At 34.0% G+C, this 23,787-nt stretch overlaps 1 protein-coding gene across 2 annotated transcripts in view; it reads left to right on the forward strand.

The window, feature by feature from the left end:
* Positions 1-23,787, forward strand: part of dcma (decima) — a 79,556-nt gene that overhangs the window by 36,031 nt on the left and 19,738 nt on the right. The window contains exons 1-2 of one of the 2 annotated variants that reach the window (XM_053759524.1): positions 15,473-15,553; positions 19,216-19,476. The exons of the other annotated variant lie outside the window; for it this stretch is intronic. Of the exons in view, the coding sequence (XP_053615499.1) occupies positions 19,414-19,476 (63 nt within the window). The 5' untranslated portion in view covers positions 15,473-15,553; positions 19,216-19,413. Of the gene's footprint in view, positions 1-15,472; positions 15,554-19,215; positions 19,477-23,787 lie in introns of those variants that run through there. 2 annotated transcript variants of the gene reach the window in all.

Genomic DNA, 23,787 nt, shown 5'->3' on the forward strand with positions numbered 1-23,787 from the left:
TTCATTATATTGTATCGGATACAACACCTAGCTCCACCTAGCAGCGTCAATAGCGAAACGGAACAGACGATTCATGAAAAAGTTGTGTTGGAGCCAGTAATGGGTGGCTGGTGAAGTTCGAAGATTTAACGCCCACCCAACAGATGTCGCTACATTTCCTTTTTTAATATCACAACTATGACGAACTCAGTAGACAGATGCCGACGCAATGCACGAACATTGCGTTGCTTGTATGACTGCTTTTATATAATGTAATGAACAATCGCCAATGAATGCCGAATCCGCCCGAACTAGTCTGCTATAGTGTGGAACCGGGATTAAGTTACAAAGTTCTAGGTTTATTTTTGTTAGTCATAAAATTTAATTTTATACCATAATATGAATAGAATAGGCATAAACAAGTTTTTGAATTTTCTTATACTTCAATGGGGCATGGTATCGCATACTCGCGGCTTTGTACACGCGTAGAAATCGTGTATTTTCCCGTTCCCATCGAAAGTGCTCCCAAATGTACAAAACTTTGATTTTTTTACGAATGTAAATGTTTCAGCTGTGTTCCTGTCATATCGTAAGTATATATAAAATATTGATGATGATAGCACATATTACAAATAGATTTATTATGAACTCCGAACAAAGTCTCGGCAAGCAGTCCTAAATTAGGGCAATTAGCATTAATTCGCACAATACATGTCGGAAATAAGGGTAGCCCTAATTACTGACAGCCGGCCGTCGTCGTCGCGTGGCCATCAGTTAGGCTAGCGTAAGTTTTTGCGAGAGATATATTCGACCCATGTACCAAATTTCATCAAAATCCACTCAGTGATTTTGTGTGATTGAGTATCAAACGTCCTTTCATTTACATCCTAATTTTTGTCATTATATTTATTAGCGACATACGCAGCTATCGCACCTAAAAGATATAATTTTCCATATTATATAATTTTCATTCATTAACGTTCAAATTAATTCCTTAAAAATTAAATAATTTAACTTTCTCTCAAACATTTGTGTTAGCTCCACAGCAACGTTTTTTCGGTAAATATTCGGGTGCGGTCCTAATTCGTAAACTTGTCACCTATGGTTGTCACTACCACGTGGAATTATATTGTCGTTACCTCTGACATGTCAGTAAACACTCTGTCGTAAAAATGTGCCAGTCGTTGTTATGCTTGTCGCTAGTCGAAAAAGCCAGGAAATATGTTTTTAAGTAGGCAGTTTGTAGGTAGATAGGTATCTAAAATGTATGTGGGCTATGTCTGTACATATTACAGCAAAATAATTATATGGAATCTTTATGGAACTAACCTTTATGGAACCCAAAACAATTTTTTTTAGAATTTTCTGTCTGTCTGTATGTTTGTTCGGGCATTACGCAAAAACTATAGGATGGAATTTTATACAGTTTTTACATGATTTTACTTAAAATCTGGACCGACCTTTTTTCGATTCTTTTTTTCTTCTGTTTTTATCACGATATGTTGCTTAGAAACCAAGATAGTGACAATAAGTTATGAGCGTGTCCGCGCACGAAATAGCAAAAGCTAGTGTAAATTAATACTTCATTTTCCGTAGCAAAGAGAAGGTATTATGATATAATCAAATAAGCCCCAGTGTTACACGCAAGTCTGACATGTTGACATTTGGCGCTAATGTATTGTGTCCCCTCACAATAATTTAGTTTTACAAAACACAGTTCACCCACAAAAAGAACTGAGATTTAAATAGAAGATTACATAGCACTTTTATTAATGTTCAAATTGTTACTTAATGCATATAAATAAAACTTAATAAATCATACGTAAATATTAGTCATCGAATTGGATCATTTGGAGTAAATTTATTCATTTACTTACAAAACGAAAAGCCAAAGATTATTTGCTAAAATATGAGTTTATATTGTTTTCAATATATTTGTAAAAGCACATTAGAATATTATGAGCAATAACTGATTTCTACATAGGTAGATATGTACCTACTTAAACTAGGTAATTAATTAATGAGTAATACAATTTAATTTTAGTAATACCAAAGTATGTTTGTAGTCTATCTAAGATTGCTGACTGTATATTCCACGGTTGAAGAAATCTAATATATTTTTTAATAATCGAACTTAGATCGTACTAGCTATGAGATTACAAGATGATGTAACTATTATTCTTTACATTGGTACTTAACAATATTCATGATTCAGCTCGCGTGCCCTCCCCGTCGTTTGTGGTCTTTCGTGACTGAATTTGACAGCGTTCACGGACTTATACCTACTTTCGACGTAATAGGTCACTTTAAAAACCTATAAAATTGTTTATGAGCGCCACTGGTAAAATATACTACCACTATTTCAACCCTGACTCTTCACCGTGAATGGACGGTGAAGAAATTTTTTGTTAAGTACATACTTTATTTTACAGATGTGTTTTTTCTTTTCACAAAAATACAACATTTACCAAATTACTATTATTTGGTAAATGTTGTATTTTTGTGAAAATGTGTAGTAAAAAAAAATATATTACCTCCGCGTTAACCAAACTACATAATAAATCCTCTGTGGCATCCATCGTCCGATGGATTCAGCCTTGTACGGTTCCAAACAATTTCTTCAAGGAAATCCGACAAGAAATATTTTCGGATCTGTTAATGATGTGTGTAATACCTACACAATCATAGTGCACGTGTGAACAATAAAGAAAGGTCGGTTCAGGCGTAAAGGAAATTCCCACCTTTGAAATATAATATTTAGAGAGGCCCATATTGTTCAACGCCTGATTGCTCCTTTGTCGAGAAAGGAATTCGGACGCTCACGAAAGGTGTGAATAGAATATAGCAGTTAGTCATCAAAATAAACAGCACTCCTCCACACCTGATTTAATGTGATCCTCAGCCTTTGTGTGTTTTATTTATGGGGAATCATTGGGTCGTAATACGGCTGTTATTACATGCCAATTGTCACGAAATTCTCTCATGTTTTGAACGATGCTAAAGAAATCTGATCTAAATTTGATCATTTCACAAAAAATAGGTATTAATCATTTTCGAGGAACTATCCTACATACCGAAAGACCTGTATGACACCATAGATATGCTGTACCAGTGGCGTCGTATTGGTCCGCACTTTAACAGAGTCGACACGAAGAAGGAATTATCCTATATCATAATAGAGCGATAGGTATTAATATTTTAACATCTAGGAAAAGGCTCGTTCTTACCCAACCTGATTCTAAAAGGAACCAGGAAATAAACCTTTTTAAACCGTCGCCGGCTATGCACTGTATCCCTATGTGTTTTCATTATTATGTTACATTATAAAGAGCATAAGAGAAATAAGATATAAAAGTTGATATTCCTTTTGATTATAAGCCATATTTCATTCAAATTAAACCTCATTTTATGTGGGTCACTTCGCAATTTTTATACCACCACAGGCAAATTAATTTTGCGGTGCATTGTAGTCGAAATTTGCAAACTGTGGCTTCGTATAATTCAGAGATCAGCTTGGAGTAGCCTTACTCAGCTATATTTAAAATTAAGTCTGCAAGTACGGCTTATTTTTTATACACAGAAACTTATCAATAAATTTTCCTTTAAATTGGTAGTATTCAAAAACTCCCAAATTTTGAAAAAATACACTTATTACATTGGAAATATGTGTAAGTACTTACGAAAACCGATTCTGTCTAAATAAATTTTAGGTAATTAATAAACAATCTCAAAATTCAGGCATCATTTAAGCAAATAAAAACTCAAGTTTGCATCAAAATTTACAATAACATTCCAAATCTGGACTCATTATTCCAGAATATTTCTTATTAAAAATAAAATTCCATTTAATCTCCAAGTCCCGGAGCTCATACTGACTGCGGCATTTCAAAATTGTATCCTTAAAATATTAAATTTTATACTCTGAGTACATTGCTGTCAGCATTGGGAATACCGGTGCAAATTGGTGCAATATTTTCATCGTTACTTTAATCTCTTATTTTAATTCTAAATTAACTCCACAGCAAAGGCATATTAAATACTTCATTTGGTCAGAGTCACAATAATTTCGTAGTACTTTTAGTACCTTAGTACTTAGTTTGTATGACTTTTATATTTACACTGTTATGTTGTGTACATAAATAACTAAATAAGTACTTAACTAGAATAAAATCATCAAATTAAATAAGTAGATACTTAGCGATAGGAATATTTTTTAGGCATGTCTTATATGAAAAACAATGATGGTGCGATTTAAATCGATGCGAATCAAAGTTGTGCAGCAAATGTTATACCTCGCCTGCTTGACGTCACCCCTCCTGGGGTGATTACTCCACGATTACTATAATTTATTATACAAGTTTATTTGTTAGACTAATTAAAAAACCCCCGACTTTCAATATTCATTTCGCTACAACTTTTGAACGGCTGAACCGATATTCATGAAACATGGCTAAGAACACTAAGGATAAAATTATCTATGACACAAAAAAAAATAAACGAAAATCGGTTTATCCGTTTAGGAGCTACGATGCTACAGACAGATACACAGACAGATACGTTAAACTTTTAACACCCCTCTTTTTGCGTGGGGGGTTAAAAATCAACATAAGTGAAGCCCAACCTAGGTTTTCACAGATCAGTAATTACAAGGGCATGATTGTAGGTGTTTGATTTGCTCGACCTGGTTGATGGATCATTCCGCGCGGATGCCTCGCCGCCTCGCTGACTCTGCTCACTGTTCAATGATCATTGCTCTTTGCTTTGCATTAACAGTATTAATTACTTTACACCTCTTTTTAAATAGTTTTTAACTCAAATTTGATTTAGCAATAATTAAGGAGAACTGTCCGGTGTGACCTACAGTTGCATTAACAATATAATATTAACACCTCTTTGTAGATTTGATTTTATTTTTAATACAAATTAAGTCGATTATCAATAATTTCAAGTAAAGATTAAGGAATAGTGTTCTGTATGGACCTGACACTATATTAGGAACTGCAACGCGCGTGGGCACCCGGTTCTGCACTTCCCAACATGTGGGCCGCATGCCTTTTGCTTGCTTATTACACCACCGCTGTTTCAATTATGTGACTTTCGAGTTTTGCAAGTAGTTGTAGTAGCACTATTGATTGTATTTTGTATGCATGCATTAATAAAAATGAATTCATAATATTGTATTGCATTACAAATAATTTTGCGAAAAGCAAAAACACTAAAACAATAAAGTCACAAAACGTACTAGCAAAATTATTATAGCTACCTATATTGTAAATAAGAAATAGGTACTGTTTCAATTACTCTACTTTTAAAGAATATCTATTTGTAGTCGTAACCGTTGATGTTCGTATTACGGTATTACTTGGCTCTTTTTAGGAAGCGGGTCACTCTAGTCCGCGGAAAATCTCTCATTTGGTCGGATTTCGCGGATCTATTTGAATAGCTTTACTTTGTTATATTTTCTTTTCGTTTGTTGTTCTAATGCCATCTCTTTATCCTGGTAAACCTTCTGCTAAAACCTTTCTGTAGATTAAATTACTCCATTCAATTGTATATATCTACGAGTACCTTACATGATATAAACTGATTAAAACAGATTACGAAGATTAGTCGTAAAGAGACTATGCCTGACTACAGGCATATCGGAATCAATATTCGACTTGATAATACTATAAATATTTGTAAAATTGAGTTAATGTACGAGTAGGCGTTACCGTTATATAAGGATACAAATTCTCTGCTGTTACCTACATACATAAATGAAAACTTAACTAGGAGAGATAATGTTTGATAAAATCAGGAAAATAAGAACGTACCCACATTCTCATAGATACGATCATAGATAAAATGAATGAAATCGATTTCGTTTTAAGCAATTCCATAATCACTATGAAATGAATACAGGCATCATAGTTGGCGTGACTGTATTCAATAAATTCATATCAATTATTTCATCGTGGCATGTTATGTCACTTCTATTGTGATTCTAACGTAAATTTAACGTAATAGTGTATCTGTATGCGTGGCCTCGTAGCAGCCAAACGGCTGAACTAATATTGCTCTAGCTTTTTTATAAATTTAATCGACAGTGTTCTTAGCTATGTTTGGGAAATGTGTGTTCAGCCGTTTTGAGACTATCAAGTCTTTTCTAGCAGATGAGAGGATACCTACAACTTCCGAGTCGGGGGTTTCTACATTTTTTAATTTAGTTTTTATTTTTTATTTCAATACGAACACTATCTGAAACATAATAGTATAACTTAGCCAAGTTGTTTTTACTACCTTTTTTTATCTATGGGGATCAAAAGAAATTAAATACATTTTACCTGAGTGGGTATAACAGAACCTAAGAAGGCGTTGCCAATGCTCTGACCACTAAAGAATACCGAAGACCGTTTGAAATGGAGATGTAAAAGTAGGTAAGCTGAACCTGGGCTTTATGGCGGTGGAAACAACCGAGAAAACTTAGATGAGAGATGATGTGACTTCTCAGCAATCTTTTTTATTTTATTGCGCTAGCAAAATGACTAGAATGAGTATAGGTCTTGTTCTTGGTCACGTTTGTATTTACAGTGTGCTAATTGGTCACGTGCAAACTTGGCAGCTCCAATTATCGACCAGAAGGCACTATTGGCAACCCTGTTCATCTGTAACTTATTTTGTTAACATATAAAACACGTATCGTACTTATCCTCTGAACAATACTGAGGATTAAGGGGCTAAAAGGCAAAGAAGATTGATACAAAATATAATTAAATAATGGTAGCTCCGAGATGGAAAAATAATGAAGGGAAGGCAAATTAAAAGAGAAAATCGAACAGACAAGAAATTGATGAAAACTCTTTGTTTTGACTCTGCTACAAAATATATAAGCGTAGGTATATCTTTCACTTTGTTAAATAAATTGAAATTAATTGATTAGTGAAAATCTTCACTGATTATATAAAATTTAGTACAACTGAAAATCTATCCTACCTATCGAATCTAGAATTAACTCGACGAAAACAAATAAATTGTGACGTGTGAACCCGGCGACTGCAATTAGTGTGGGATATTGGCAATCTGTACGCGACCCACAAACACGTCTCCGCGCTTGGCTGCCCTGGCGCGGCCTCATCACCTGATATGAAAATATTTAGCAATAAATAAATAGACAACACTCAACGGCCTACACTAAGCTCCAAGCTCGCATTGCACATCCGATGAACACGGACATAACACAACATCTGTTATCAGAGGTAAAAATATTTGCCCTCGCTGGAAATCGAACCCAGGACCTCGGATAGCGGACGGGCGTGGTATGTGGGTACCACGCCCGTCCGCTATCTGGATCCGCCACGGTGGTTGTGAATCTGTCTTTCAAGCCGGTCTGAGAGCGAATGACTTACAGAAGGTGCCAGCTTGTTTTTCTTCATCAAATTGTAGAAGTACTGACTTCTACAATCTGCTGAAGAGGGAAAGAATATAAAGGGAAATGAATATAAACGGGAGATTCTTCTCTTGGGCAATAGGCTAGCAACATATCATTATTAAAACCCAGCGTAAGTCCGCCGGCGCCGTATAACTAAATGTGGCACGTAAGTAAGAAAAATATAATAAGTGTTTCAGCATATACGAGTGTGTAGCACATGGAGATTTGGTGAAATGAACATTCGGGCAAATGCTATGAGTTTATTCTTCTAATGTTGACGCGTTATGACGATTTTTACAAGTGGTCTTAAGGCCACGCCTAATTGCGCCACCTACTTGTATGGTAGACTTGAATCCTCTAAATTTATTAGCCAGGTGATTTGACACTTACGCGTACGCATAACTGCATTCCTAATATAGCAGTTACAAAAAAGTAAACTACTTTTGTGTCTCGTCGACCATCATCACTACAATCAGTTTCAGAGTGGATTTATGGCGATTACCGCGAATTCTGTGGACACACATAGAACACGCTCATGCATATGGAAACGTTTGATATTGAATTACAGTTAAAATGGGGTTAGTTAGCTATGACTGGAATATTCATATGAATAAATATTCAAATCAATCCAAAAACCAATCATGTCAACGGTTTTAGTGTTAGAAAACTACATTGGTATTATATACTGGAATCAATTTATCGAAAGGAAAATATTTGTGTTTCATGTTAGTATAATTAAGTACATTTATAAACATAACAAACCTATTCCTTACCTAGTTTGTATTTGTAGTGCGACATGTAATATATTTAATATTGTATTAGCTGTATTCTAGGGATTCGACCCCGTGGTAATTTCTCACTTTAGAATGATTTGGGTAATCGGTTGATTACTTATAAAACAAACAACGCGAAGTTTCGAATAAGTATTATTTCGAGTGAGTTCTATTTCTTTCGCCTAGCTCTCAGTCGGCTTGGCCACGGTGCGGGTGAGTCGCGCTCGAGACCTATGATATATATATTTCTATAATCTTTTAAAGACCATTCTCGTTCAATAGTTACACGAGATATCTTTGTCGATACATCTTAATTATTAATGTCTATTTCCAATGCTATTTTAAATCAGACTTACAGACACTTCCACTTTTTAAGATTAATATTACAAGTAAAAAGATTTATTACAGTAGAAGAGTAATTTGTACTCAAAGTAAAAGTCAATTTCAGTTACAGACATTTCAAGAAAAAATTACTTCACCTCGAAATCTCGTGTTGTAATTTTATTTTCAAATCTGATAGCCCTCCTCATTTCCGTGCCTGGCCTATAAAAGAAGTTGTTAACTTCAGAACTTGAGCCATACAACGTAAATATTAAACGAATGCTGTGATTCTATTACATTACGAAAGTTGACTACGATGCGAGGAAACTGTTTTCTTATTATCTTTATTTGCAAACGGAACTCATAATTTTTCTTCCTCTTATATTTAAAGCTGCGCTTTTTGATGTTATTATGTAAAAATGAGTTAGACTTACTTCTGTAAATTCCACTGTTTTCTAGCTTTATATATACAGGAAGCGGAAATTTGGATATAAAATGATTTTACAATGTTTGTCAGTGCATATGTAAGCACAAAATATTTGCTTATGTTCATATACTTAATCCGGCTTCACCCGAAACTATAATAAGTTATACACTGAAACTTTTCTCAGGAATCATACTTTCTATCTATTTGTGGAAACCGTCCAAAAATTCGTCCGGTAGTTTTTAGTTACTATCAGAAGTTTCAATAGATATTTTTTTTATAATAATACCTAGTCTTACACATTTTTCGCCTACATAGCCAGCTTGAAATCTATTGCTTAATCAAGTAGGCGCTAAGATAATATCTGGTTCTACCTACAAAAAGTATGTTCCCGTTGCGTTTGTTTCAATCTGATTCTGGATTTGTTTGCTGTAAAAACAAAACGTCTTAAGATTTTCCAAGAAACCTACAGATTGAATTGTATAAGTCCGAAAGATTCTGTGGTATAATTCGTTCGAAGTTTTATTTACTCTTGGTAAATGTAGCAAATTTAACATAAGTATTTGCTTTACTCACATGCGAAAAAACAATAAATTTTCATGGGAAATAATCCAATGTTAAGTTAAAAATTAAGCTGTTTACAGCTAATTTAGCAAAAGACGTGAATTGTTCCAAAATAAAACGAAGTTAAAACTAATCATCAGGGGCTGAACATATGCGTCAGTAGAAACATGTTTCTGTGAGATTAAAATATAGGTATCCACTTTTCACATTGTACTGTGAGTAGTTTAACATCTGTCTTTACCTACAGTGTAGATTGTCGTTTCCGCTCACTAACACTAAGAAATCGATAAAAATGTGAGGGTTGGCCCAGTCTTAAAGATAAAATTGAGACAGAATAAACTGTTGGTGTCAGTAGGAGCAGACCATATGCGGGCGACGGAAACCCTGCAACAGGTAGTCTACTGGTGCTCTATTATCAGCTACTCTAGGCAGACGTCGAAAATGTTATGCTTTTCCAGGCGTCATAGGTAGGCGACCGAACGCTGTACGGTAACAATTACTAAGTATAATTGTCTACGTTTAATATAAGTATACAAAAATCTTTCAGTTGCCTTCGACTTGTTTTGCACCAGTGAAGTTTTGTGAATAGCTTCTCCAACCGTACTCAACATCGTAACGTACGATGTACGATACGGATGTGGAGTATCGAATTTGTTCTACATTTAGTCTTTTTTCAGTGTTAAATATTTTATTGTATCATATGTAAACTAAAGTTACATATAAATGTTTACCCGAAATTAATACGGCAGCGATAACCCAAGGGAACAGCTAGTTCGAGTGTAATTATGTCGCAATTTGTATATATTTGGATAGTACCTAAAGTTTAATAAATGAGATTATTCAACGTTATGAGATCATTAACGTGTCGTATTCAAACAGTTTCAGTTTATTTGAAACTGTGCTCATATCAGTCTAATATATTCAAACATATAGTTGCCAGTAGTTTGTACTTAATTTTTGATAAATACTATATATTTTAACTTGATTGACGTTTGCTTTAATTGACGTGAAAAAATAGCTGTGAAGGTGTAATTTCTAAACAAATACTTTGAAGTCTCAGTCAGAGTTGCGATTATGAATAAGTACTATTTTACAAATATATTCCCAAATAGACGTACTTATTGGGAATGAACTACATAAATACTGATCGTAAACTCATCTATAGTTATAATAGTTTATCAGACTCGTAAACCTTGTGTAAAATTAGGTTTATGTTTGAAATTCCTTTCAGGTATCCTTCAAAGGCGTTGGTAGGTATACATTATCACGTTATTTCATTCCCAAATTGTACTTAAATCATATCTAAAATTACGCTGCAGATTTAATTAATTAAATTACATATATTCTTTTCATGTGATATGTTTTCAGGCTCATGTAGATGTGTATTGATATGAGTTTCTCTCTCTTCGCGTGTTTCCAGTTTCAGGATTATGCCCGGAGTCTGTGCGTAAAAAGAACCTTTGAAAATTATCAGAGTTTCTGGGCTTAGGTTTAAGATAATTATTCTCATAAAAAATTACAAATCAGTTCACATAAGAATAATACAGTAAATTGTTTAAAACAATATTAATGTTTAGATATACAGATGTCGTATTATTCAGTGCGGTTGCCCTCAATTCAAAATACAAACATCGAGCGTCGAGTGGTATGATCATAGAAATATAATACAAAGGCCGACGCATTTGACGATTAATATATTTCAACCTCTCTCTTATCTGAGCGTTTTCTCTGTGACGGCATAGAACTTCCGCTATCCTACTTTTCCTTCTCCACTTCGCATGATTTTCTGCATCCCTAGTTATCAGACATCATCTTGTCACCCTTGATGGCATCACCAATAATCATAAGGTGTCTATATACTACCATAAATTTTAAATATATTGACAGATATACATAATTCTCAGTTTTTATTATTAAAATTAGTTATTTGTAAATTTCTGGTGTAAGAATAATCATTAATTTTTAAATACCGCTGAAATAACAAATCGCAGGATCTCGACCTCAGCTACGTACACGAAACGTAACTTCCTTAAAGTAGAACAGAAAGTTAATTTTAAATTAATTCAAGTTCAGTTAATTAAAGGGTAACCTCAGCAGTCCACGGACTGGAAACGAGATTGCGATTAACTGGTGTAATTCGCGGAATATACTGATTTTAAGTTAGTTTGGTGGGTATTTTTTGTAAATAAGTACATATGTAACGCTATTTGTTGTACGTGTTTCATTCCACATAGCCAGAATACATACTACAGGTAGTTGTTGTGTGTATTTCATTCCATATAATGGCCATGACCCTCAGCCATGAGGAAAACGATTATAATTATATTTGTCCTAAACGTAGGAACTTTTTCATTGTGTAATATTTTATCCAATTCTTTTTGTTGGTGTACGATTCAAAATATTATTTATGGTTACATAACAAAATGGTGAAAGCAATGGTCAGAAAAAGCTGTCGTTCTTTTTTATGGTGCTTTCAGAGCCCAGTCTGAGTGAGCCTGCTCTTTCTAGCTGCCATACAACAAATGTGACTTTTGGCTCATTTTTGATATTCTTCATAGTCGTATTCTTCAGGGTCGTGGTCATTACGTGGTATTAAACACACACAACAACTTTCTTGGCATTAGTAATGGAGTGGTTTGCCATTGCCTTCTCCATTTCACACACAAGTTAATAATCAACCAGTGTGCAGGTTTCCTGGTCGATGAAAACTACTATACAAACTCATGTGGCACGAGTAGGATTTGAACCTGGGACCTTTCGATCCACAGGCGGGCGCCTTAACCATTACACCAACACCGCTTCTTTTTTGATAATGGCAAGAAATAGACCCTTGAAATGTTTACAGTATACCTATTTAATCATATATTAATTTACTTTATAAAAAATAATTCAATTAATTTGCCGATTTTATAGTAAAATTTTCTTAGATATGGAACCCTTCGTGTGTGTGTCCGACTCGCACTTGGCCGGTTTTATTCATCCTCTTTCCCTACACTCTCCTCCACACAGTTCTGTAACAGCAAGTCAAGACAACTGAAGATTTCCCCAGAGGGCCGGCTAGGTACATTCGCAGTAATACCGATATTTAACTGATGGAACAGCGTTGACACCGTCTACAGCACATCAAGATATCCTAAATCATTGTAGATTCATCACTATTATCGAGGCATAGAGATGAAGAGCAGTTCTTATAATGACGTATACGAAAGAAGCATTTTGGTAATTTCAAATGTCGCTCAAAGATGTTAATTGTTTTTTGCTATAACATAGGATTTTTTTTATTTTTGATGTGATTCTTTCAGTTTTGACTCTATAATTGTGTGATTTTTCAGAGGCATCAAATCAAAATTGTGTCTAGTCGCCTATTGCTCACCTGTTGCCACAAAACATACACATTAGTAAATTTGCCAAATATAAATTACACTGAATTCAAGTCACTTCATTTCCAAGCTAATTCGATTCATCCAAAAGCTGGGATTTAATTAACTATCTAATTATGTCCACATCATGTACAATATTGTACAACTATAAACCCGGCGTCTCAGGTGAGCGACAAACGCGGCAAGGCTGCGCGACCCGGTTCAGACGTTTGCATTAAATATTAAATATTGGCATATGTTGTCACCATACAGGGGTATAAGTACATATGAACATCGTTAAAATCAGTAACGCATTGGTAATATTTAATAAGCCATTGGTCTCCATGGACAGCGAGCGGTCTTACCATTAACTAATTACTTAACTATGAAATATCTATAATATATATGCTATAATATATCTAGCTATCGGGTGTGTAGTTCGCTAGGACCACCACTTCAACCTCTCTAGAATGTCGTACATGGCAATTATGAGATATAAAGCCTTAACAGCGAAACGATACTTTGCAGCGTTCCACCGCTCACCTAGGGCATGTGGTCTCTGCTGAAATGACATCACATGTTCGCGGTGTATGGTTTAGAGTAGTAATTTGAATGCACTAAATAATGAACATGCACTGCATGTGCACCTAACAAAGGGATATTTTGTGACTGCATGACAGTACTACGTACCTCGTTATGAACCCAGCAAAACTATATTTCTTTTTCAACACGAACATTTATTGCACTAGTGTAATTTTCGACGTTGTACGTAACAGGTGCCCACTTTAAATGTGAATAAAAACGTCCAATTAATGATTCACGGTCGGGGCCAGATAAACATGATCCCCCACCTAACTAACTTACTACAACAAGTGTAAGGTAAGGTCAGGTTTATCTACCCTCGACTGTACACGTGCGTTAATTATATACTCACATGGCCTTATTATCGCGCTCGATTTGCCTCGAGTGTAAATTTCTGCTCGTATGACCACATTTACACGCCTCTATCATAATGTAATTTCACGTAATAACATGGTAATTATAGCTAAATTACAGTATACGTTAAATACGGTTTAGGTAATGATCAAATATGTGTAACAGAATATAAATATTTTTATTCAGTTAAGAGAGATCCATAAACATATGTCAGTAACGATAGTAAATACTACTAACCTATTTATGGTTCATGTTCATCAACTCACTCCCCTTATACCTCTTTATATTTCGTCGGTACAGTTTGTCAGTCTCCTCCACTTTTCCCCGACTGATGTTAACCGATCTTCATTTCTTAGCTGTTGTTTATATTACGTTTAATTTTAACTTAATTAGAAAAATAAATCAAAAACAATGTAGCGAGCCCAACTGAAATGTTTGTTACAAATTATTTGTTCATTTTGTTTATAATGCGGTCGGTGCGCTCATTAAATGTATAAATTTCCACAAACGAATGTGCTGGGTCTAAAGCGCCACATACAACATATTTTCTTATACATTGACCTACTTTCTGTCCTATCATCGATGTAATCCACCTTTTGAAACGTAATAGGAAACGTTGCTCGAGTACCTATTACCTGAATATATCGAATACGTACTAATGCATATCTTTTATAAATAAAATCAAATAAAGCTTTTACTAGAGTATTCAATTATTTTATTCGCAATTTTATATATTGTAGCTCAATGAATGAAGAGCTGTTGAGAAATTGACTTCTTATGTTTTCAGGAGTATTGGTTACAGTAACATTTGTAACAACAAATGTCAAAACATAAGCTAATTTATTGATAAAGAGCAACATTTCAAATACATTAGATATTATATGTCCGATTTTATTTAGCAACATGCCGTACCGTAGTATACAAATGCCGTGAGATAGCGACCGCCAGCAAATTATTGTAATAGTTATAGTCGCGTGACTACGGTCAGCTGTCACCGCGGCACTTCGCATTTAATCCCTCTTATTCATAAAAAAGTTTGTATATTTTAACCTGAAACAAATCCATTCTTGAGAACAGTTTGATCACATTGACCGTCATACCATGATGTGACCGTTATGGCGACTCTAGTGGGCGTCAACTAGCGAGTCAGCTGTTGCCGCGACTGTTTGATGGATGGGCGCATTCATCTTTTATTTCTCAACTAACTTGTCCAATCTCTTTATACTTCCCTGGCCTGTTCACCGAACTTTTTGCTATTTACAACCCGCAGCTCGCTCAGCACTTCACAGTGAATTCGCGACTGTTTCAGCTCACTCCATCCAACAATTAGAGTATTTTCAGTCATCTCAGCACACAGTTCGAAGTATCAATGAATAATTATGAAATCAAGTTTCAGTGTCAACAACATTTGTGAAGTTTCAGAATTTACAAACCAAACTGCTTATTTAAACTTTACAAATACAATATAACTTCCTGTTAAAATAACCACGTAAATTATAGTATAAGGGCCATTTAAGGAACGTTTCCGCTTGCAACCTAAAAAAACAAGGGTACATTAGTGTTGACTCGGTGGCGTTTGCACTGGAGTACGACCACTTGTTTACAGGACTTGTATTCCCTAAGAAAGCAGGTGAAGTATTTTGTCAATGATTACGGGAGTGCGGCGGCGGGCGCGGGCAGGCGTTGCGGCAGTCGCCGGCCGGACCAGCGGCGTAGCGCTCGTAGACCCGCTACGAAACCTCTACGACACGCGCGTAGCCACGCGAGTTTACTTCAATTTGTCAGAGTCCGTCCCGAGTATTTATTGTTTTTATAAATATTCTGAAAAATAAAATATAAAGTTAGTTCGTATAGTTTTACAAAAGTTTTGGGAAGTTATTTTTATTTCATGTATATATGAAAATTAATGATTTATTTATTATTAATGATACGTTCATATTTTAAAACTAACTCTTATATTTACTTATCTTCCTATTAACAGACTTATATATTACATACAATATCATCATTAAATGATAATCATCAAAAGTTAGTACAAATTTGTAATCACGCATAGCTCAATAAAATTTTACATAACGATTAAAATATTAAAATTGGTTTCCCGAAAATGAATCCTTCAATATATTATGACATAAACACATGATTATAATAAAAAAAGGAGCAGGGTTGAACTTCAAACATTCGTCATGATAATAGGCACCTTATTCATTTCGCCGTAACTTTGTTTTTTGGCCGCAGTTTTATGTTCCTCATTAATCTTGTCCGGAGATATAAAATTGAAAATATTTCTCGTGAAAAAACCTAATTGAGTTCCTTGAGAATTTGTGAGTATAGCACAGTCTGTCCAACATTGTGAGAATTATAAGTATTTACATATTTAAATTGAATTACAATTGATGGTTGCATGTTTTATTCTACTTATCTGTGTTGCAGTATAATGTTATTATTCAATTTACAATTATCTCTCTTTAATTTGTGTGCTCCTGGTGTCATTCTAAACTATGACGCCCCGAAGCCACGAAAGCCCAGAGGCTGCGATTAAATTAAACTTTATTATAATTGATATCAAGTATATGTAAGTACACAAATATATATTACACTTTAGGTAAAAATCCAAATTTATAAATTAAGTATTATACTGTATGGAGCAGATGATAAAAAGTATTATTTTCTATATATAATAATTAGATTTTACAAAATGTATCAAACTTTGTATGGGAACACAATGCAGATTAAAATCCCTCTCGCATTCTAAATTAAAACCCAGCCATAAATCTACCACTTTAGACAAATTTATAGACACCAAATTGATTCAATTCAGAGGATAGAACAAAGAGAATATACAACTCTTGTTGCAATAAAAATGTCCAATAGTGTCAGTGTCAGTGAAAAACATGACATAACAATGGATCTATGGATCAATGCGACAGCTTAATATCATATTAATTTATCTCATTTCGTACGCAGGCATGATGCTAATCCCCAACGAACGAGGCTCGTCACAAACTAAGACAATACAGAACTGAAGCACCATTTTCATATTTTATAGAAATACAACTTTGATTTTATTGTACTGAAACTTGAAAATAAATAAATCGCATTATACGGTTTATGCGGAATCTATAGGTATATTGACTTAAAATATTCTACTGTTATTTATCAAATGTTATAGTTTCTGAAAGTTATCTACCATTTTAATATCCCCATTTCCTTATAGGTGAATAAGGAGTACCATGCCTCCAAAGATCTTTAAAAAGATGAGCATACATATTAATTGTTCTGCAATAAAGAGTTTATTAATTCAAATTCAAACTGTCTAAAAGTATACCAAAGATTTAGAAATCGTATAAGATATATTATTTTCTATATCTATTTAAATATTAATACATTTCAAGTTTACCTGGATTGTAGCGTCAGGTCCAATTCATTATTATTTTAATGAAAAAAATATATTTTGTATCAGATTTTAAAGTAAAGATCGTTATTCTCTGTGCGTTTATTACATTGATCTAAAGTCGTACTCACAAGGGCCAGTAATCCGTGCCCAACATGCTGCAAGGCTGTGTGAGAGTAACGGCTACCCTTCAGCTAATCCCACCCTAACAACAATGGTAACCGCATTGCATTGATTTATTTCGCTGTAAATGAGAGCAATAAATATGGATCAAAAACCTGCTTTTGTTGCCTAAGGCCGTAAGAGGTGAAGGAGGAAAATGAGACGGAACGAGTGATTTTCAAACTATAATTATAGACTGCTTATGGAAAGTTAAAGTACATGTCATACTTGTACACATATTATTTTTATATACATATATATATATATATATATATATATATATATATATATATATATATTTATATATATATATAAGAAAATAAAAGTCGTTTTGTTCTACTTGTATCATTTCAGTCTAGCAGATTTTATCGATTGAGTAAGATTCATATGTGGATGAATGTTACTCAATCGATAAAATCTGCTAGACTGAAGTTAATGACACAAGTAGAACAAAACGACTTTTGTTTTCTTAACTTCCTGAAGTGCACGTAGATCTCTGGGCTCAGCTGTAATAAAATATATCCCAATGAGATAAAATACATGTCAACGTTATTGCGAGAAACTGCAGTGGACTCCATTTAAGCTTGTTTAATTTAACATTGAAACAATCGATTTCAATTTTGGGCAGCAGCCAATTTTCATTGCTCTCTTCAATGGTCCATATAATTCGGTTTCTGACGTAATGTTGTTAACAAAATTATCAAATTAGCTTCTTTATTTACTATTCTTTTGTTCAGAACGACCCCTTGTCTGTTCTTCCAAGGGATCAAGAGAACTAGTAGTTCATTTTATCACCCACGACTCAGTTGCAAGGTTTGACTTGAAGAGTATGGCACAGATTGAGAAGGTTTCCTTGCGCTCCGGTGACCTATAAATTAGCTTTTCTTTATATTGCATAACTTCATTATAATACAATATATACACTTTACATTATTTTATTTAGTTGATAAAACTACTAATTAAACTACATAATAAATAAAAAGGCATATATTTTTAACAAATAGATTTAGTCACATATTTTTTCACATAATCGGGATGTGACACAAAAAATCGAACATCTTACGAACAATCTACTATTTATTTATTTAACTAGCTATTGCCCGCGGTCTCGCCCGCGTGACTTTCCCACAAAAACGAAAAAATACAAGCATTGTATATGTTAGACAAATATTACTTACACCAATGAATTAATATGGCAATACAATACTCTTTTGTTGATCCTATTGTTACATTTTACGCTATTGTTCTCCAAATCGATCCCAATTATATTTTCTGAACTGTACACGTATTACGCATGAAATACCTTTCTCCAAATATTGATAAAGGTCTTCAATTTAATAGATACAATGTGTTACGAAACTTCGGCATGTTCCCGAATATATTGGATCTATGGTTGCGAAAGTTATCTCTTGTATCATAAACATTACATAACCTATAATACATAACGCTGGAATATTCCGTTTTCAGATCAGTGATGAAAAATATGAGGAATTTAATTACGGAACTCTTATTTATTTTATTATTTATTCCATTTTCAATTTTACATAAACGATTACCAGAACCACTTTTGTATGAACACATTACCAATACTACCCGTCTTCAGACTATTTCAAAAATGTTAGTCGTGCTTACAATATCATTACTATCCATGTAGCATTTACTGTGAGGATTTTAAAAAACGTTGTAGTTTTTTTTATTACCAAGCACGCAAACTTGCGTGCGGCCCACCAGATGGTAAGTGGTCAGCACAGCCTACCTACGCCTGCAATACCAGGGGCGTCACACACACGTTTCCTACTTTGATCTACGTACGTACCGCGTACATTTTATCGTGCCGACTTGGTCAATAAATTCCATACGATTGCTTACCAAACATTTGTTTTTCATTATAGAAATACAATTCTTAAAACTCGTACTGCTCATACGGTTTACATATCATATATAACGCAAATACAGGAATATTTATAAAAACGACTACAGGAGCTATTCAGTGGAACAATGATTTGTGTAATTAAAAGGTGATTTGAGACGTTTTGGTAGTTGCACCAATTGGGACATGAGTGCAAGCATGTAGCAGTGAAGGTGGCGCCATGGCGGGCACAATCCGACACCTCTCCACCTACCACCACGACACCGAGCCTACAGCTACTTCGGTAAGTTACAGTGGCTCACATGACAAAGCTTTTCCGAATGAAAAAAAATATACTTTACTAAAAAATTTAATTGCTTCTATAGTTTTAAACATCTGATAAAATAAAGCATCTATCGGGAATCCTGCTAGATTCCCATTTCTCTAATCGAATATAAAATATTACAATATTACAAATTTTATCATTTTAAATTTTAAATGAGACAACCTGAGGTAACAACGGTGAATATCCTTTAAATTAAGATAGGTTAAAATGCTCATTGACTGCACTAACGCAAAAATAAGGATTTAAAACATTTTCCATTAATTTTATTGTGTAGATGTACATTTCTCTATCTCAAAGCTCTAGTTTCTTTCAATTCATAGCTTTCAGTAGGCTTGCTTTAGTCTCCCTGACATTTAGAAAGTGGAGCGATACTTATTGCAAACTGAACAAATTGCAGGCTTTCGTTGTGAAACTTTCCAGTGAATACTGTAACATTTGTATCTTTGCTTAAGTTGTTTCTCAGAACAATGAATGACTTGTAGAACTTAAACGTTTATGAGAAACATATTTCAGTAAATATTAGACATATATGTATGTATATACCTATAATCAAATTGTGTGAAAAATAAATAAACTTAGATTTTTACTAAATACAAATTTCAACATTACTGTTTTATTTTTGCGAAATATCATGAGAAATCTAAAATTATATATAAAAAGTAGTGATTGCTCTACAAATTAAATTACTTTATGTAACGCTAGAGTCCATTTGGAATGGACTGCAAATACTTGATTTTTAAAGTTTTTCATGATGAATCCGTTTAAACTTGAATAAAGTGTATATATCTTGTACATAAATTAAATCTATGTTGACTCCACGTACTTTCCAACCCGCATTATAACGCGACCGCTTTGAGTTAAACCTCATTTGTCTTTGAGGATGAATGTTTGCTCCTTCGTGCTCTCTTAAATATATTAATATATGTGAAATTTGATAATCATAAATAATATTAAGGTTATGCTTAACATAAGTTGGAAAAGGTCAAGTAGAAGAGGATATTTTAATTTCACTACTTCTATTTCAGAAGAACGAAAGACAAAAGACCGTCAGAGAAAAGAACAACTATGTTATTTGTTTTCTTAAAATTAAATATTTATAAAGAATGAACGTTTTTCCAAATAAAAAATAAATAAAAATTTCAATCAACACTATTTCTGCATCCTTTCAAAATGTATTATTAAAAAGCAATAAAAGCGCAAAACTAGAAAACAACAGATATGGTCTCACGTCGGATCGCATGAAATAATAACTTTTATGTGTACTATTTTGGTAAATAACGAATGAAAGTCTCGCCCGCCGGCCGGGCTCTACTATGCAATTCCCTTTTGCAGTGACCGTGCCAAGCTCTTACAAAATTTAATATATACCAACACGTCCTCCATATATAAGTATGTATACATCAGTACGTTTCGTAGTTTTTAACATTAGTAACAGTAATTATTTATAGCTGGTTCTTGCATTTGGGAGGACGTTCTGTATATGCCCATTTTATCAAAAGCATATTTTTTACTGTAATCCATACTACTGTACTAATATTATAAATGCGAAGTCTGTCTGTCACACTTTCACGGCTAAAACGTTAAGCCGATTCGGAATAAACATAGTTAATGATCTGAGATCAAACATAGCGGGAGGAGCTGCGGGCAACAGCTAGTGCAGAATAATCTCTCTTATAATTGCATTCCTTATGGCTGAGGGACGTTGTGATCGTGCGGAATGAAGATTTCTTGGCGATATTAAAGAAGTGGTTTCCTTCTCTCTCAATTAACAAAAAATAATTATTTGTATATAAAATTACCTAAATTAACTTCGGACAGACATTAAATAATTATCTCCTTTCAGAGACTAGACATATAACCATTAAATGGACGAATCTGCTTATAATTCCTGTCCTCCAGTCAAGATAAATGTGGCCCGATTATTGCCCTTATATCTTTTTTTGGATCTCGCATAAATCTTTAATGGTAGTCAGCTTCATGTACACGCCACATAAACATAGGTACAATAATCTATTGTTACTTCTATTTAATCGGCAAAACCAAGTAGAATATTAGTATAGTAAAAGTATAACGCCCCTTCCTTTCAAAAGCTCATATACATCTTTATTTCGGCGAATCGACAATACATTAGTCTTCTAAACTATATACGACCTTTAGTCTTCTAATATATATACGACCTTCATTACAGACCATTTCGGAAAATTTAAACTGTAAATTGTAAGCTCGTTGCCATTTCGTTGTCATAGTAGCAAAAAGCATATTAGATTTCGCTCCGTGGGTAGTCTTAATTACGCTATCGGATTACTATCCAACTGTAAACCGATGATACGTTTCATTTCGCTACAGTTAAAATAACTTCTCTATTTTACAATTGTTGCTTTCACGATCCAAAACATTACCTGTGATAAATAAAGTAATAAGCATATGTTCTTTCTTATCGACGTATTATTACTAACACCAGTGTCAGATTTTATTATATCGTCTAGAGGCATCTGACATGACTATCTGTCGACTTACATATCCATGACAAATAGTCGCATACATACAAGTAAACTGAATAGTCAACCAGTGTGCAGGTTTCCTCACGATGTTTTCCTTCACCGGAAGCAAGCGGTGGTCTACTATCACATGAGTGAGATGGGTTGGAACATTTATTGTCGAGTGTGTGATTTCAGATTTTAGACAATGATGTCAGATTTTTATACTTATGTCAAAAAAAGATATTGCGAAAAAAATATTTAGCTTTCCAGAATAAATAAGCTTTATCTAGAAAAGCGACGACTAAGCCTAATAAATACTGGTATGCGGGAGGAAGTTCATCGTAAGTCTACAATAAGCTCTGAGTTTTATCTTTTACTTGAGCGAAACATTGCCATGTCTCGGTGACAAATTACCTCAGTTACTGAATTTATGACCACATACACATAAGTAGTTGCTAAGGCGAAAAAATACGTCCATAGCTAGTACAATCCGAGGCGGGATATTAGATTGAATTTAGCATAAGTTGATAGTTTCGGTTAATACCCATTTTTCTTTCATACCACGAAAAGGGATATATTTTATTTACAAATTCATATCCATACTTCCATACTAATATTATAAAAAGAAAATATTTATCGTTTTTAGTTTGTATTGAAACAAAAACTACTGGTCAAATTTTAATTAATGTTGGCACAGAGACAGACGAAACGTTCAGTCAGCAGTAACAGGCCACTTTATTTATTATGGATAAGGGTAGTATTTAAGAAAGATCTTTTATCATACTAATATTTCTAAGTGCAAAACTATTTTAGTTACGAAAAAGTATAAATATAAGTATATACTTATTTAATAAATTTAAAAGTCAAATGGTGAAAAGTGTTTATTTCAAAAATAATACGCATCTACCACATTGGTTAGGTGTGCACGCAGTGTAAATAACAGCCGAGCACTCGATCTGTTTATTTATTTACGCGCGAGGCGTACTGAGCGCTGGCAACACAGGCAACTGGCAACATGTGAGCATGATGGTTGGGCAGCACGCAATCGTTTCCAAACCCACCCTGTTCGATATTACGTGCAATTTACCGCATTAGAAACACCCTGCTAATTATTTATTTAACTATAATGATCATTACATCATACTATATTATTTCTAAACACTATTTTTACTGGCTAAAAGCTTTTTTCCCGATTAAAAGGCTATTTAGTATTTGTTCTGATCTGAATCTCATATTCTAATCCTGACTGATATTTGTTTTATTGTTCCCGTTTCTCGCTTTAATTGCTTAACCAATCTTCTTGAAATTTTGCATACATGTACTTTGAAGTAAGGACTTGATTCAAGATTCTCTTGGGATATTCATGCGGGCTAAGTCGCGTGTAAAGCTAGTGTTATATAATCCGCCACAATGCTTCGGATAAAATCCAAACAGTTAATTGTCTATCAAACTGAATATTTGATAAGAAACCATTAGATTCTTTGGGTAGATATCTCATTAAATAATAATTTTAAATTCAAAGTTCAGTCACTTTGTGATCCATTAAAGTGATTTATACGATCTAGAGTCTAGACTGAATAGTAAAATAGTGATTTCGCCATATAGCCACAGATTTTTATGTCGTTTAAAATTGTTATAGGAGATTGGGTCGTAAAAAATGAAATTATTCAGTGAGATCGCAGTAATAATAAAAATAAGTAGCCGGATCAACGCGAACACGAACAAGGGCGTGATAAATGAGAGGATTGATTATTCATGTGTGTGCGCCTCTTTGTCTAGCTGGTTCTGT

Source organism: Plodia interpunctella, chromosome 2 (genome assembly GCF_027563975.2).
Source record: "Plodia interpunctella isolate USDA-ARS_2022_Savannah chromosome 2, ilPloInte3.2, whole genome shotgun sequence".
Classification (NCBI taxonomy): domain Eukaryota; kingdom Metazoa; phylum Arthropoda; class Insecta; order Lepidoptera; family Pyralidae; genus Plodia; species Plodia interpunctella.